A 16,763-nucleotide genomic window follows, 5' to 3' on the forward strand; every position below is an offset into this window, starting at 1 on the left:
ACTGTTCTCAAATTTCATCTTTGGGCACGCACCATCCCCCAGCCATCTGTTTGCTGGGGGACGGTGTGATCCTGAAAATTGAGAGTTTGGACCAATGGCATCAAAGCAGCACAGGGGCAATAAAGCTGGCCGCTCCAATCCAGACAGTTTTATTACCCCTGCACTCCGCCGGTGCCACTGGTCTGATCAGCGCTTACAAGCTCTATGAAAAAGAGCTGTAAGTCACTGTGCATGCAACATTCAAGATAACGAGCATAAAACAATAAAATTAAAAATCTCTCCTTTCTTAAGAATAGATAAGATTTTAACCACTTAGTGACCACCAATACGACTTAAAACTGACCTGAGTTATGTTAATAGCATCCCCCCATGAGTGAAAATGCAGCGGCTGTCATCAGTACAGTATAGCTGACACCCTGCTGCATCAGTCACAATCGGTGTTGACACCAACCGTTTAACCCCTTAGATGGTGCGGTCAATAGTTACTACAGTATCTGGACGGTTAACAGAGTGTGTGGGCTCCCTCTTTAACCCCATTGGCACCCTGAGGTTATGATCGTGTGGCCCTGATGATTGCCATGGCAATTCACGGCCAAATAACGACCTAAGAGTCTGCCGACTATAGGGGCTTTTCAGAAGTTAGGAACATTTAGGTGGTATAAAAAAAATATTTTTCTTTCCTGTCATGCCACTTTGCATTAATTCCTGAAAAGTACCTGAAGGGTTAATAAACTACCTGAAAGCAGTTTTGAATATAATGGTATCAGTTTTGGGGGTTTTCCAATATATAGGTCTCCCAAAGTCACTTCAGAAACTGAATAACTGTCTAGAAAGGTAAGTTTTATAAATTTCCTTGAAAAAATTAAAAATTCCTGCTACAATTTTAAAAGGTTCTAATATCCTAATAAAATAAAAGAGCATTTTACAGCTGGTGGTGATGTAAGGAAGACATGGGAAATGGTATTTTGTGCGGTATGACTATCTGGATTAAAGGGATAATCATTCAAAGTTTTTGAAATTGCTAATTTTTCTATTTTTTGTGGTCAAATTTCAGATATTTTTAGATATGATCGTAAAACATGTGGACCTAAATGTAGCATTATTATAAAATAAAATGTGTAACGAAAAAACATCTATGTAAAAAAATATCAAAGCCACTCGGATATATTATAACATTCCCGAGTTATTGCCACATAAAGTGACACATCAGATTTGAGAAATTTAGCCTGGCCACTAAGGGGTTAAATGCGATTTTAAATGCAAACTTGCTTGTTTTTACAAGCCCTTTGCAATTTTAACCATTAGTGATGTTGAAACAACCACTTCAAAGGAACTGTTAGGATGTAATAAACCTAACAGGTGTTGTAGTCAGTGGATAACCATGCTGGAGCCTCCTAAGGATCAGCATGGTCTCTCACCTCTCTGCAGAAGATCTGATGGTGGGGATTAGAAAAGACCACGGGGGAGACATAAATACAGAGCCAAATATATTCTGTAGATTTCTGGATAGAAAAAATCCTGTAAGCATTTATCAAGAATCATTTGCTGAAGTGAAATACGGTACATTCTCCAGAGCTATAGCAACAGCAGTTACTCAGCAATGTGCCAGTTTTAGAAATATCTGCAATTTTATGGTTGTGTGTTCTGCTTAGGAAATGTTAAAGTACAGTAAGAATTGTGAAGGTGCTGAAGATCTGCAGGAAGCTTTGGCTTCTATTCTTGGCATTCTCAAAGCTGTCAATGACTCTATGCACCAAATAGCGATCACTGGATATGAAGTAAGTGGCTATTTTTAGTAGGTCCAATGTAGATGTGGTTTATGCAAGTTTATCCATTTTACACATTTTACATTTTCCTTTAATCCATTTTGATCACAGTTTTGACTAATCCTGGTATAGTGCTAATAACCATTAATATGAATTGTTCTTTACAGGGGAACTTGAATGATCTTGGCAAACTTTTAATGCAAGGGTCCTTTAATGTGTGGACAGAACATAAAAAGGGACATTCTAAAGTAAAGGACCTGGCAAGATTTAAACCAATGCAGAGACATCTATTCCTGCATGAAAAGGCGGTCCTGTTCTGCAAGAAGAGAGAAGAGAACGGCGAGGGATATGAGAAGGCTCCTTCCTATAGCTTCAAACATTCCTTAAATGTAAGTCTATTAGAAACACTTAGTACTCTATTCCAAACACACAGAAAATGAACATTCACACTGCCACTCCTTTCCGCTTTCCAACGCTTTTTTATTGAGAGTAATGTAACCTGCAGCACTATTATGGCCGTCAGAAGGAAACCCAATGGATTCCATTAAAAGTCAGATGGAACTTTGAGGATTTGTTATTATGTGTTCAAAAATAACCTGCACCCGGCTTCCATAGCTCAGGTAATAATGGGAGCTATTGCACTAATGTATGGCTAATAAAGTTGTAACACTTCTCACTTTGAAAATATATTTGTATTAATATTTGTCATCTGCTCTGGCTAAAATCTAAAATTATATCACTGAGGGTCAAATACATGTTACATGGTCCCCTGCTGATGCCTAATACATGTTACATGGTTCCCTGCTGATGCCTAATACATATTACATGGTTCCCTGCTGATGCCTAATACATGTTACATGGTTCCCTGCTGATGCCTAATACATGTTACATGGTTCCCTGCTGATGCCTAATACATATTACATGGTTCCCTGCTGATGCCTAATACATGTTACATGGTTCCCTGCTGATGCCTAATACATGTTACATGGTTCCCTGCTGATGCCTAATACATGTTACATGGTTCCCTGCTGATGCCTAATACATATTACATGGTTCCCTGCTGATGCCTAATACATGTTACATGGTTCCCTGCTGATGCCTAATACATGTTACATGGTTCCCTGCTGATGCCTAATACATGTTACATGGTTCCCTGCTGATGCCTAACACATGGTGCATTGTTCCTATTCCTTCACACACACACTCACACACACACACACAATTTTATATATATAAATATGTGTGTATGTATGTATGTATATATATATATATATATATATATATATACATACACATACAGTATAGACCAAAAGTTTGGACACACCTCATTTAAAGATTTTTCTGTATTTTCAGGACTATGAAAATTGTACATTCACACTGAAGGCATCAAAACTATGAATTAACACATGTGGAATTATATACTTAACAAAAAAGTGTAAAACAACTGAAAATATGTCTTATATTCTAGGTTCTTCAAAGTAGCCACCTTTTGCTTTGATGACTGCTTTGCACACTCTTGGCATTCTCTTGATGAGCTTCAAGAGGTAGTCACCGGAAATGGTTTTCACTTCACAGGTGTGCCCTGTCAGGTTTAATAAGTGGGATTTCTTGCCTTATAAATGGGGTTGGGACCATCAGTTGTGTTGTGCAGTAGTCAGGTGGATACACAGCTGATAGTCCTACTGAATAGACTGTTAGCTGCTTTTTTCTTGCCATAATACAAATTCTAAGTAAAGAAAAACGAGTGGCCATCATTACTTTTAGAAATGAAGGTCAGTCAGTCCGAAAAATTGGGCAAACTTTGAAAGTGTCCCCAAGTGCAGTTGCAAAAACCATCAAGCGCTACAAAGAAACTGGCTCACATGAGGACCGCCCCAGGAAAGGAAGACCAAGAGTCACCTCTGCTTCTGAGGATAAGTTTATCCGAGTCACCAGCCTCAGAAATCGCAGGTTAACAGCAGCTCAGATTAGAGACCAGGTCAATGCCACACAGAGTTCTAGCAGCAGACACATCTCTACAACAACTGTTAAGAGGAGACTTTGTGCAGTAGGCCTTCATGGTAAAATAGCTGCTAGGAAACCACTGCTAAGGACAGGCAACAAGGAGAAGAGACTTGTTTGGGCTAAAGAACACAAGGAATGGACATTAGACCAGTGGAAATCTGTGCTTTGGTCTGATGAGTCCAAATTTGAGATCTTTGGTTCCAACCACCGTGTCTTTGTGCGATGCAGAAAAGGTGAACGGATGGACTCTACATGCCTGGTTCCCACTGTGAAGCATGGAGGAGGAGGTGTGATGGTGTGGGGGTGCTTTTCTGGTGACACTGTTGGGGATTTATTCAAAATTGAAGGCATACTGAACCAGCATGCCTACCACAGCATCTTGCAGCGGCATGCTATTCCATCCGGTTTTCGTTTAGTTGGACCATCATTTATTTTTCAACAGGACAATGAGCCCAAACACACCTCCAGGCTGTGTAAGGGCTATTTGACCAAGGAGGAGAGTGATGGGGTGCTACGCCAGATAACCTGGCCTCCACAGTCACCAGACCTGAACCCAATCGAGATGGTTTGGGGTGAGCTGGACCGCAGAGTAAAGGCAAAGGGGCCAACAAGTGCGAAGCATCTCTGGGAACTCCTTCAAGATTGTTGGAAGACCATTTCTGGTGACTACCTCTTGAAGCTCATCAAGAGAATACCAAGAGTGTGCAAAGCAGTCATCAAAGCAAAAGGTGGCTACTTTGAAGAACCTAAAATATAAAACATATTTTCCGTTGTTTCACACTTTTTTGTTAAGTATATAATTCCACATGTGTTAATTCATAGTTTTGATGCCTTCAGTGTGAATGTACAATTTTCATAGTCATGAAAATACAGAAAAATCTTTAAATGAGGTGTGTCCAAACTTTTGGTCTGTAGTGTATGTATATATATATATATATATATGTGTATATATATATATATATATATATATATATATATATATATATATATATATATATATATATATATATATATATATATATATAATGTATGTTGTGTGTGTGTGTATATATGTATGTATGTATGTCCATGACCCTGAAATGTGATGATATTAAGTCAATATATGAGGATTTAACTATAACATAAAGGTGAGACGAACAGCTCCACAACCCAAAAATCACTTATTTAATATGAGTACCTCCTACACGGCGCTCTTTTTCCTAGAGTCAGAGTGTAGGAAGTTACCAAACAACACAATGAAAGAACAAAAAATAGGTGAGAGAGAAATGAAGAAAAAATAAGACAAGACTAGGTAGGTGAAGGGGAAATTCAGAGAGAGCATTCCTCTGCTCCCCAACTCCATCTTTTTGGATTTTTGTATGTTTTTTGTTTTTTTTACAGTTTGGTGTTACCTGTCTCATTAAAAGTGAAGTTTTACTGATAAAGTTCTGCTATTATATAAATAATAAGACTATTATGTTACTATAAAAAGCTTATTTTGACTACCACTGTGTTTGCCTGTTAGAAATCAAGATCAGTTATAAGTAATTCTGTAAAATAAATTACAACTGTTCGCCTCTCTGTACCGACACTATTACTTTACTTACCGTACAGACTTGGCTGGGGTGGTTGAGGTATAAATAACACCTCAATTTTATATTTAAAGTCATGTTCACCTTCCATTAAAGGATAATGGTTATTTTGAAGATGTAACCATGGTCTTCATGTTCTCTTTCATACAAATGTTCCTTCTGATCTGAAAATATTAAGTTCTACATTTAATGTATCTACATTGTAAGAACGTTACAGTAAACCAGTCTGAATGTCTCATTAAATCTTGTTTCTATTTTGGCCAGATGGCATCTGTTGGAATTACAGAATATGTAAAGGGAGACATTAGGAAATTTGAAATCTGGTACAATGCAAGAGAAGAAGTATATATTGTGCAGGTAATGCTATTCTGCTGAGATAACATTTATGTAAGATCATTACATGGGAGAGTCATCATGTATATATGAGGAGAAAATCTGCAGGGTTAAAAAAATATATTGGCGGCTACAAATGTTGTAATTTTTGTGCATTTATTTGCTATATGACAACCTACTTATGTTTACATGCTAATATACTGTATGCATTGTATATTGTGAGACTGATTATGTAAGTTTATGGGGAAATGTAGGGCGAGGTGGAAGAGTTGTCAACCAAATTTACCTTTTTTCAAATTTTTTTTGGGTTCTAATACAAAGGAAATAAAGGTGTATAACAAAACACGTATAATTGCAATAATTTTCTGGGAGAAATACTTCATTCTCTGGAACAATTTCAAGGGTGCCGACACTTTCTGCCATGACTGTATAAACACTTTAAGTAAAATGTCTTTCCTATGCAATAGTAAAAAATGTATGCTGACACATAGCACCTTGATAGAGACCAAAACAATACTGGCTTTTATCATGCAAATAAAGCCCATGCATATGGGTAGTTCCATGATCAAAGTTATCCCTTATCCATACATTTATCTTGCGGACCTTCGCTCCGTCCATGGAGTTTTTTGAGATCCAGAGCCCCGTTTTTGTAATGGCTGAGGATCCCAGAGGTCTATTTGATAGACAATAATTTACTGAGAACTTTTAATTTTAGGAATACCCCTTTAATATGTACAGTGGGAGTATTTCCCGGCCTACATGCTAATTATAGGGCTCTAACAAAGTGTGCACCAAGCTTAAATTATCCATTTTTATTATCTTTCCAGAACGTGATAAACTAAATTTGTAAGGGTGCTTTCACATTGCGTTCATGGGTCTTGTAGGGGCATGCGTCCAAACTCCTGTGCAAAACGTGGCTTGGACTTATGCGTCGACGGGGCCATAGACTGTAATGATGCAGACAGAGCGAACGTGCTCTCTCACATGCACCATTTTTGGGAGTGTACGCCTAAAGGAGACAGGTTCCCAGACACAGTCTACTACGTGAGTGTCCACTTCCTATAGGCGTACACTCCCGAAAATTATGCACGTGAGAGAGCAAGTTCTCTCTGTCTTCATCATTACAGTCTATGGCCCATTTTGCAGGGTGGTTCGGACGTATGCTCCAACGGGACCCACAAACACAACATGAAAGCACCCTAACACGCATGTAGCGCTTGAAGATCTGATGTAATAAAGCTGGACTGCTATAGAAATTACACTGCTATTTAGCTAAAGTACTAGCTAGCTAATTATGTTTTTACAGGCACAAACATCCGAAATAAAAGCCACCTGGGTAAATGAAATCAGAAAGGTATTGACTAGCCAGCTTCAGGCTTGTAGAGGTAACTGTTTTTTTATATATATATTTTATTTCATTTTATTGAACATATGACTTTATATGGTTAATTTCTCACTCATCCCTTTATGAGCCTCTGCACCACTTTTCCCAGAGATATTTGCTCCCACTTGGCCGCTCATTGTCAGCTTATCCTGTTTGCTTTGCTGTGTGCTACTAAAGTTATGGATTTCATTGATTGAGACATGGAGCTTTCTTACATGGTGAATCACATGGATATCAATTATTGCCCATAATATCTTCATCTGTTTGATCCACATCAATTTGTTTCCCTACATTCTTATCTGCATCATTTTCTGGCTCTTGCTTGAAATTGACCAGCTATTAAATAAATTTAGGCCCTGATTCATTAAGCATTTTTCTACAGAATTCTGGTGTAAAATTATTTGAAATGTAGTAAATTTTTGCGCAAATGGTAGTTACACAAAAAAATTTGAATTTATGACTTTTGTTGTTTCTATGCCGGTCCTGGCAAGCAGTGCCAATTTTTTTCAAAAATAGGTAGAGCATTGCCTGGTGAGGACATAGCCAAGCACAGCCACCACACTCATCATAATTTATGTCACAAAAGTGGCACAAATTATAACAGAAATGTACTCTAGTTCATGACTGGTATACTTTTCTTGCCGGGCACATGGCAACAGAAAGATGTGCCTCTTAATGAATTTGTTCCGTCTTACTCCGGTGCACTCTTCATCAAGACTGGCATGCAGAACGCCTGTCTTGAAGAATCTGGGTTTTAGTTCCTTTTTCTGACTTGTTTTATATAACAAAAACTATGGCTCTGATTCATTAAAGCTTTTGCATGTAAAAGTCTCAAAATTTTTGTGCAATGCAAGGTCTTTTCACAACATTTTTCCCCAGCTCTGACAAAGTGGGCTGAGCGGGGTGTGACAGGTTGGGGCATTCTTCATGCCATAAATCTTACTCCAGGATATTATTGGAGAAAGTTTTGTGACCAACCGCACGCCACTTCACTCCTTGCCTGATTCATTAACAGCCTTGTCCCTATTAATGAATCAGATGCCTGGCACTCCACTCTACCTCCTCATCAAGACTGGTGTGAAAACCGGCGGCCTTGATGAATCGGGGCCTAGGTTTGCCAAATAGCCTTCAAAATATTGATATGTCTCTTCTTTGGAGACAAAATAACAACAAAGTTTATTTCTTAAAAATAGCAAGTGAGCTATAAACGTGGTAAAATGAAGCTCAGTCTTTGATAGGGGTTTTGATGTCATGACTTAGTGATGATGTTGATGAGTAACTTAGCTATGTCTCTATACGAAAATGATTGGAAGTATAAGTGACTGTTGCCTGAGGTTTTTATAGGGTAAAAACCTGTAGTGATGTGTAATCACAATAATGTGCTCTAGCAGTGCCATGGGCAATGATCATGTATGTGCGGTCACCTCACAATGATCACTTGTGTCAGACGACCACAAATATGGATAAAGGGTAAAAGGATTATTCGATTAGACGTTGTACACCTCTCGGTAGAATTGTAAGGTCATGACGCGACCCCTGGGCCGTGGGGTACTCGGCAGCCGGGCCTCTGGTTGCTGGGGGATATCACGGTAGCTGGCCCGGTCCGTGACCCAGGGCGGTCAGTAAAAGGGGGAATAGTTTATAGGGGATTTGGGAAAGTGTTCGTGACGCCACCTGTGGAATGCGGCTAAGGGGTGCCGCCGCTGCGGAGCAGTCCTCTGGAGCTGGTGTTACGGCAGCAGGGATGGTGTGGCTCTCCACAGGTTGAACTAGCTCCAGGGCAGCGTGGGGTGTAATGGATGGTGGTGCAGGGGAGAGACGGCAGGACGGTCCCTGAGGAAAGAGGGACACTCACACGGGGGTAAGCTTCAGTACCTTTACTGGTGATGGTGCAGGCACGGTCCAGGGTACTCCGGACTCTCCCCAGTGAGCGGGTATAGGGCCTCCTGATCCGTGGCTTTACTCGCTAAGCTTCTGACATGCCTGGAGCTAGGCCTAGCTTGGTTACTGTCTCTCTTTACACCTGCTGACCTGATGGTAGGGCCTTCTTTTGGAGATCACTCTCCCTGGACGCTGGGGCCTCCGTGACTCCTAGCCCTGGTACTTTAATCAGCGTTTGGTGAACCTGGGACCTCCAGGGGTTCCGGTGGTTCCTACTGGGTGTAAAGGGTCCCTGTAGGTGCGGACCCGGTGTCCGGTATATATATCGGGGTGAGCCTGGTATGCTCCTCTGCCCCCTCGCTACTTCTTCCTTCTCCTCTCGCCTTCGGCCCACTCAGGGCCCTCACTAGGCCTTCACAAGTGCTGTAAGCCTTGGCTCGCCTAAGCACAGCAGCCTGCGTGCTGCTCTCTGAGCGTCAGCACTCTCTCTGCTCAACTCTGAGCTCTGTCCCTCTCTATGTCTGAGAGACTAACTAACTGCGCTGCCTGGCTCCACCCTCCCTATATATATCCCTAACGGGCTCCCTCTGCTGGTCTGAGGTGGTAGGGTGGAGGTGTGTGAATGTGTGAGGGCCTCTTGTGGAGAAGTCCATCCATGCACCCTTCTGGGTTCTGTGGCACCAGTGCACAGCAGGGCGCCACAGTCACATATTAAAATTCTATTCTGTCATGCTCATGTCTAGTAACTCTTTATTACCGATATATATTTTCAGAAGCCAGTCAACACAAGTCAGTGGAGCACACCAACAGTTCCCCATTACCAACTCCATCTAGTACCAGGTAAGTAAATGATGATGAGTAGACATAGTGCCTCCCCCATTAGGAATACTGATGTTTTCGAATCCATTTTTTTAGTCCTTTGAGAAGTAAGTCTGGAAAGGTCAAAAAACTAGAAGAAAGGAAAACAGAGCCTTTAATAAGTCCTGACTCCTGTTTAGTAACATTACCAACGTACCTTGAGAAGAGTAAAGGTGAGTAAGGTGTATTGTGATTTATGTTCTCTTTATACGAGGACTAGATAAAGCATTGATATATATGAGGGCTTAGATGGAATGTAGATGCTGCCCGAGCACCCTATACGATATACCCCAATCCCGTGGCTGTGCTTTGGTGCCTTATGTCTGCTCTCCCTATCTCTGCATGTACGTGTGTGCTTTCCACATGGCTCTATTTCTCTTCTCCTGTGTCTTTCTCATTTCTAGATGGCACAGTAACTAGCCCTACCTCAGAGTCTTCTGCAGTTTCAAAAAAGCGCTTCACTTTGCAGGGTTTTCCTAACCTCAAAACTCAGAAAGGTAATCTAAGGCCAGCTAGACGCTATGCACTAACCATGCTGTTGTCGACTCTCCTTAATATTTCTTTTCACTTAATGCACTAATTTATCAGATAATGTGCAGTGAGGCCTCAAGGGAATCTGTCATCAGGCTTCTGTTGGCGTGCCACAAAGAGTAGTGATAGACACCCCAATTATACTGGTGTGTCACTTACATGGCAAGATGTTGTCATTTTCAGTAGATCAGAGTACTGCCCAGGCGCTATTTCAGCCTGGAGTCTTCATATTCATGAGCAGCAGGCTAACCTCATCGCCCTGTTCATCAGCCATCACCTTATTACTGTGCTTAGGAAAAACTGTCCATCAGAGTCTGTGGCTCCACAGGACATCATTATTAGGACTCCTGTGTCACCTCAATCTTGCTTTACAACTATGATTTGATGGAAGCTATGGCATTTTGACAAGTAACACACGTCTATAATCGGGGTGATTGTCACTACTTTATTCTGCCCTCCGATTGGTCAGAATAATTCCGGAGACATTATTAAATTAAAGCTGTTCTGTCATTGTAAAACAGTTTCTAAATAACTTTCAATAGCATATCACACTCATTTTGTCTAAAGGAGGTAATCCCAATGGTATATTAAAATTGCCTTCATGTTACAATGACCAAAACCTGTCCTAGAATATTATGCATGTGAGCATGTGCATCAGGGACATCCGTCTACTCCCTTCATGTGTAGAAAGATATGCTCCAAGTGGATATACTGATGTAATACTGGAGATACCAGGAGTCCTGAGGTAAGAAGAGACTGCTCACACTGCTGTTCACCCTGTATATATGATTTAATACTGGAGATTCCAGGGGTGCTGAAGCAAGAAGAGGTCAATCACACTGATGTGCACCCTGCTTATCTGATATAATACTGGAGATACCAGTGGTGCTGAAGTAAGAAGAGGCTGCTCACACTGCTGTCCACCATGTCTATCTGATCTTATACTGGAGATACCAGTGGTGCTGAAGTAAGCAGAGGCTGCTCACACTGCTGTCCACACTGTCCATCTGATCTTATGCTGGAGATACCAGGGGTGCTGAAGTAAGAATAGGCCAATCACATTGATGGGCACCCTGACTTTCTGAATGCTGAGCGGCTGCTGTGACCAGCAGAGAGCTTGACAGGTTATCGTCATATCACAGCAACAGAGCTCTCTACTACACATGCTCACAGGCACCTATCCTAATAACATTGTAGGACAGGTTTCATCAGTGTAACAGGACAGCAGCCATTTACTGTACTATAGTTATTGCCTACATAGATACAATTTGCTAATTATGAGTATTTATGAATTCATATATAATGCTATTCTTTTATTTTTTTTCCTATTCCTGGAGAACCCCATTTAGGTGTAGCTCTAGTGTTGTGCTTACAGTGCCAGATCTCACTGGTGTCTGCACTTTAGAACTTATAATGTGGCATGCTATAGGGAATGCAGAGTAGCCAAAAGAGACCATTTAAAAGTTTGCTAAAAGGATGTTGTACTGATTAACTGTACCAGCTATTTCTTGTAAAGAAACACTATACTAAAACATGAAGTTTATGTATAACAGGTCACCTACAGCTTACAAATTAATTAGCACAGCTTCCCTCGTTGTATTATTATTTATCATTCTTTATTATTATAGCGCCATTTATTCCATGGTGCTTTACATGTGAAAAAGGGATTTACATAGCAAAAACAATTACAATAATCTTAAACAATAAAAGTCGCTGACTGGTACAGGAGGAGGAGGACCCTGCCCGCGAGGGCTCACAATCTACAAGAGATGGGGGAGGATACAGTAGGTGAGGGTAGAGCTGGTCATGCAGCGGTGTGGGTGGTGGAGCGAGGGTTACTGCAGGTTGTAGGCTTGATGGAAGAGGTGGGTCTTCAGGTTCCTTTTAAAGGTTTCTACGGTAGGAGAGAGTCTGATGTCTTGGGGTAGAGAGTTCCAGAGTAGGGGGGATGCACGGGAGAAATCTTGTATAATATTGTGGGAAGAGGAGATAAGAGGGGAGTAGAATGTAGTTCTATGTGTTATTGCTGCTTAACTCAATTTTTTTCAATGGAATTGACTTGTAATGAGGCAGTTCTCTGAATGTTGAGCTCTATATAACCCCGCCTACAGCACTGATTGGCAGTTTTCTGCCAAAGCACAGTGTACACAGAAATCTACCAATCAGTGGTGGGGGCGGGATTACACAGAGCAGGAGGACAACATGGCATGAGACAGCTAGTCCTTTAGTGATAATCTCTCGCCGATATAACATTGATTTTATTGAAACTTCAACAAGCTGCTCAATAAGTGACACATTCCTGGAATCAAAGACTCTGCCCCTACATCATGCAGCTAGCTGATTAAATAGCAAAAACCTGGCGACAGATTCCCTTTAACTTATTTTATACACAAAATCTCAATAAATGCTTTCGATAGGGAAAATTCATTTAGAATAATATTTTTCTTTACAGTGTTACTAATAAAATACTAATTTTGAAAGCATGTGTCTTTCAGCTTTATAACGTCACAGCCATTGCTGTTAATAATCTCTGGTCCTGTATTTCATTTACTAATGTGTTGTAGCCTTTGAGTTTTTCTGGAATGCTGTGTAGCTACAATACTATAATGAGCGTAAAACTAAATAAATTGGCGAAGCGTCAGTTTTTTAGAAATTTGCCTACTCCTATATTGTCCACACGATTTCATGCTTGTGCTTTCACTGCAGTGCTAGGAGCCTGCGTTTCTCAAGCCTTCTGCAAGTATTTGCAGCTTTTTGCAGTATTTTATTTGACGTCTGCTGACTGTGGAGAAAGTAAAAATTAATATACATTGAAACAATGTTCATATACATCTGTAAAACTTTTACCTGAAAGGTTTTTTTCAACTAAGGTTTTTTTTTTTCATGGCAAAGAAAATAATTTGAACCCCTAACTATTTAGACCATTAGGTGATTATGAATTAAAGGGGTTGTCCACTACAAGGAGAAATCTTTCTTAGTCGGAATATTAGTTAGCGGCCAGCTGTAGCCCTGACTTCCTGTTGACTGCTTCTGAAGGCAGGGACATTGACTCCAGTGCTGTTTGGGCACAGAGCTCAAGTGACGTAACAACCTCATGTGAACCCCGGGAACACCGCTGGAACGGCACCGGCACGGGAGGTGAGTATAGGTGTTTTTATTTTCAGGGGGCAAACATTCTGAGCGAGAAGGGGTTGCCCTAGTAGTGGACAACCCCTTTAAGATAAGTTTGGAAATATTTATTACAAAAATATCACATTTAGATTGTGACCAGATGGATCCAGAAAACTCCACCCAAAGTCCCAATTAGTGAGGCTGAGCATCCCATGTGTTTAAAGAGAACCTGACTGACGACTTTGCAGAATGCATTGATAATTCCTCATTTAGAAAGTACACACATCTGAAGCCCTCTTGGTCACAGATAAATGGCAATTTTTGGGGGGAGATGTTTTAAGAGCTTGGTATGGCATCCCATAATTACACGGAAGTTTTGCAATTGTTATTTATGATTATTGGGGGTATGCACAATTTGCATAAGTACGTGGACAAAATAGGCAAAATGGACTTTAAGCAACAATCTAAAATAACTGTTCATTTACCCATGAAAACAGCATCCTAAATAACTCAAAGGTGTGAACGTTACTCATGTATCATTCTATCCTCTCCGAATCTTGAACACTTGTGTTTCTATGTTTTTCCTGTTCGTCCTTCTGCAGCTTCTCCTACCAGCCCTGACAAAAAAACTAAACGCCACGAAGTAAAGAGTGACCCAACTCCATTTGGTTTAAGAGGTAGAGTGACTCAATGTTTCATTCTTCAGACTGTTATTTCACCGTGCACTGAGTATTATGTCACCTTAATTATTTATTACTTCTACCAATCACTGAATGATTTAGAAATGTGCTTGTATATTGCTATTCTGTATTCTTTTTGTATTTAGGTGTTTAAAATGTCTTTTCCATTGAAGCAGGATCCATATTTTCTCAAGTTAGAGAAAATCTGTTGCTTTACAAGTCTTTGATAGTTCAGAAAAATTCAGGAACCTAACAATAACGTATGATTCATGTGAAATGGTGCTATTAGGGAATTTATCACCAGCTCTTTCACAGATACAGCTTCTGTTCTTATTCTGACGAAGTCCAAATGGCTTAGCACATCTCACCTGACCTCCGCAGACATGCGTCGGAGAGGTATAAGGAGGATGCCTGGTCTTGATTGCAGTGGATATGTTCCTTTACTTTTGTGATGTATTCATACAGCACAAACAAAACAGTAGTTTGATGGGTTTGTGGCTCTAGTGGTTGATTGGCAGGGAACTATTTTAGGGAAGCATGGCTTGTGAACAGAACTCAGTAAAGAGACCTACAGATGAACATATGGTGTAAAGACAAAATGAATACGAACGTCCAGATGACGAAATCAACCAATCTCCTAATTATCTAATAATATGAAGATATAGAACTTGGCTTTTATTATATATTACTAAAACTATTCATTGATGTGCTATATCACATCTAAAATAAGTATCACACTTCTCTATATTATTTGTTTGAGAATTAATCTCTATGTTGACAATGCTAAATAGTGTTGTTCTCCCAATGTGAACCGTTCTATTCGGAAGAACCAAATGGTATATAGGGATATGAGACGAAAGAGAGATAGTATGATGAATGAGAGAATGAAATACAAGTGAGTATTATCATCACAGATTTGATGGCAAGAAATGCATATAGATCATTAGCTATGAATCCAAAGTCAGTTCTTAATTACTCCCATTGACTCCAATCTCTCTGTCTGAATATAAGTAGATGGATTGGAGTACCTGCAGTGCACACCATATAGACTGAGAAGTGGTGCCAGACAAAAGATAATTTTTTTCCCCTCACCCATGACAGCACACCTGGAGAGAGGGATCCGCCCCACCAAGGACAGGAAACCGTCTGAAATAAAAGGGCGGTACCTCTCCCTCGCTTCAGTTGGTTTCCTGTCCTTGATGGGGAACCTGTCTGGAAGAAAGAAGACTTACCTGGGGCTGTCCCGGTGTGGAAGAGCGGGCACTGGCCTGTGCACCGGCTTCAGTATCCCAGAAGCGCCATCCGCAGCTTCCCCTGGGGTTTCTGCGCCGAGCGGGCGCACGCGGTGAGGCAGGCTCCGTCCTCCCATAGACCGCTGTGCCGCCCTCCCCCTGCCGCTTCTGCCGGCCGCACAGTGACTTCCGGGTAGGACGCGTCTGACGTCACGGCACGGGGCACTCTGGGAGAGGCGTGCCAGATGACGTCAGGAGGCGGCGCCCGATCCAAGATGGCGGCGCCCTGTGAAGCGTTGCAGGCCGTTTTTTTTCGATGGAGCTCCGGCCTGGGAAGGGGGGGGGGGCCCATGAACCGGAGGAGGTGCTGGATGGCCCTATTTTAGGAGGAGGGGGTTATCCTGAAAGCGTGGCACGCTTCTGAAGCCTGGCTGACCAGGATAGCCAAGAGCAGCAGCTAACCCCCCCCCCCCCCCCCAGCAACGGGGAATGGAGCTTGAACCCGGAGGTCTTCCAACAGATTGTCCAGTTATGGGGGCAGCCAGACATAGACCTGTTCGCCACAGGAGCAAACAGGAAGGTAGACAGATTCTGCTCCTTAAATCCAGCTGAAAGTCCCCATGCTGTGGATGCCCTACAGATCCCTTGGAAGTTCAGGAAGGCCTATGCCTTTCCCTCGTTAGTAATGGTTCCAGTAGTGGTGAGGAAGATTCGGGAGGAAGGCGCAAGGGTAATTCTTATAGCCCCTTTTTGGCCCAAGAGGCCTTGGTTCTCCCTGCTCTGACTAATGTCGGTTTCAGATCCCTGGGTTCTACCAGAGAGGCCGGACCTTCTCATTCAGGGACCAGTATTCCACGCCCAAGCCTGAGGTTTCCATCTTGCGGCGTGGAATTTGAGAGGTCACTACTAAGTAGCAAGGGGTTTTCACCAGGGTTAGTCTCTACCTTGCTGGGTAGTAGGAAACCAATAACAACAAAAATTTATAACAGAGACTGGAGTAAATTACTAGAATTTATAGATGCCCCATTATCAGACAAGCCTCCAATCAGGGGAATCCTGGAGTTTCTGCAAAAGGGGCGCGACCTAGGTCTAGCCACAGGGACTCTTAAAGTTCAGGTGTCGGCATTGGGGGCGCTCTATAATTGTAACTTGGCGGGGAACAGATGGGTCTCGAGGTTTATCAACTCCTGTGCCAGACCGGTTCGGTCCCTAAGAGTTCCTTCCTGGGACCTGAATTTGGTCTTGAATGCACTTACCAGTGATCCGTTCGAACCCCCACAGGATGTCTCTCCTAAGATCCTCACCCTTAAAACCATCCTCTTAGTGGCCTTAACATCTGCTCATAGGGTGGGTGACCTGCAGGCCCTTTCGGTTAATCCTCCCTACACACAAATTTATGATGATAGAGTCAC

The 16,763-nt window shown here is 41.7% G+C and overlaps 1 protein-coding gene across 10 annotated transcripts in view; it reads left to right on the forward strand.

The window, feature by feature from the left end:
* MCF2L (MCF.2 cell line derived transforming sequence like) overlaps positions 1–16,763 on the forward strand; it is a 291,794-nt gene that overhangs the window by 262,381 nt on the left and 12,650 nt on the right. For 7 of the 10 annotated variants that reach the window (XM_073664391.1, XM_073664399.1, XM_073664395.1 and 4 more), the window contains 8 exons: positions 1,653–1,778; positions 1,934–2,155; positions 5,606–5,698; positions 6,981–7,059; positions 9,713–9,779; positions 9,855–9,970; positions 10,202–10,294; positions 14,042–14,116. In XM_073664391.1, the coding sequence (XP_073520492.1) occupies positions 1,653–1,778; positions 1,934–2,155; positions 5,606–5,698; positions 6,981–7,059; positions 9,713–9,779; positions 9,855–9,970; positions 10,202–10,294; positions 14,042–14,116 (871 nt within the window). The remainder of the gene's footprint in view (positions 1–1,652; positions 1,779–1,933; positions 2,156–5,605; positions 5,699–6,980; positions 7,060–9,712; positions 9,780–9,854; positions 9,971–10,201; positions 10,295–14,041; positions 14,117–16,763) is intronic. The other 3 variants (XM_073664397.1, XM_073664394.1, XM_073664398.1) reach the window with 3 other exon arrangements.

This window comes from Phyllobates terribilis, unplaced genomic scaffold, assembly GCF_046119375.1.
Source record: "Phyllobates terribilis strain yellow unplaced genomic scaffold, ASM4611937v1 Scaffold_2__4_contigs__length_985480577, whole genome shotgun sequence".
Lineage (NCBI taxonomy): Eukaryota > Metazoa > Chordata > Amphibia > Anura > Dendrobatidae > Phyllobates > Phyllobates terribilis.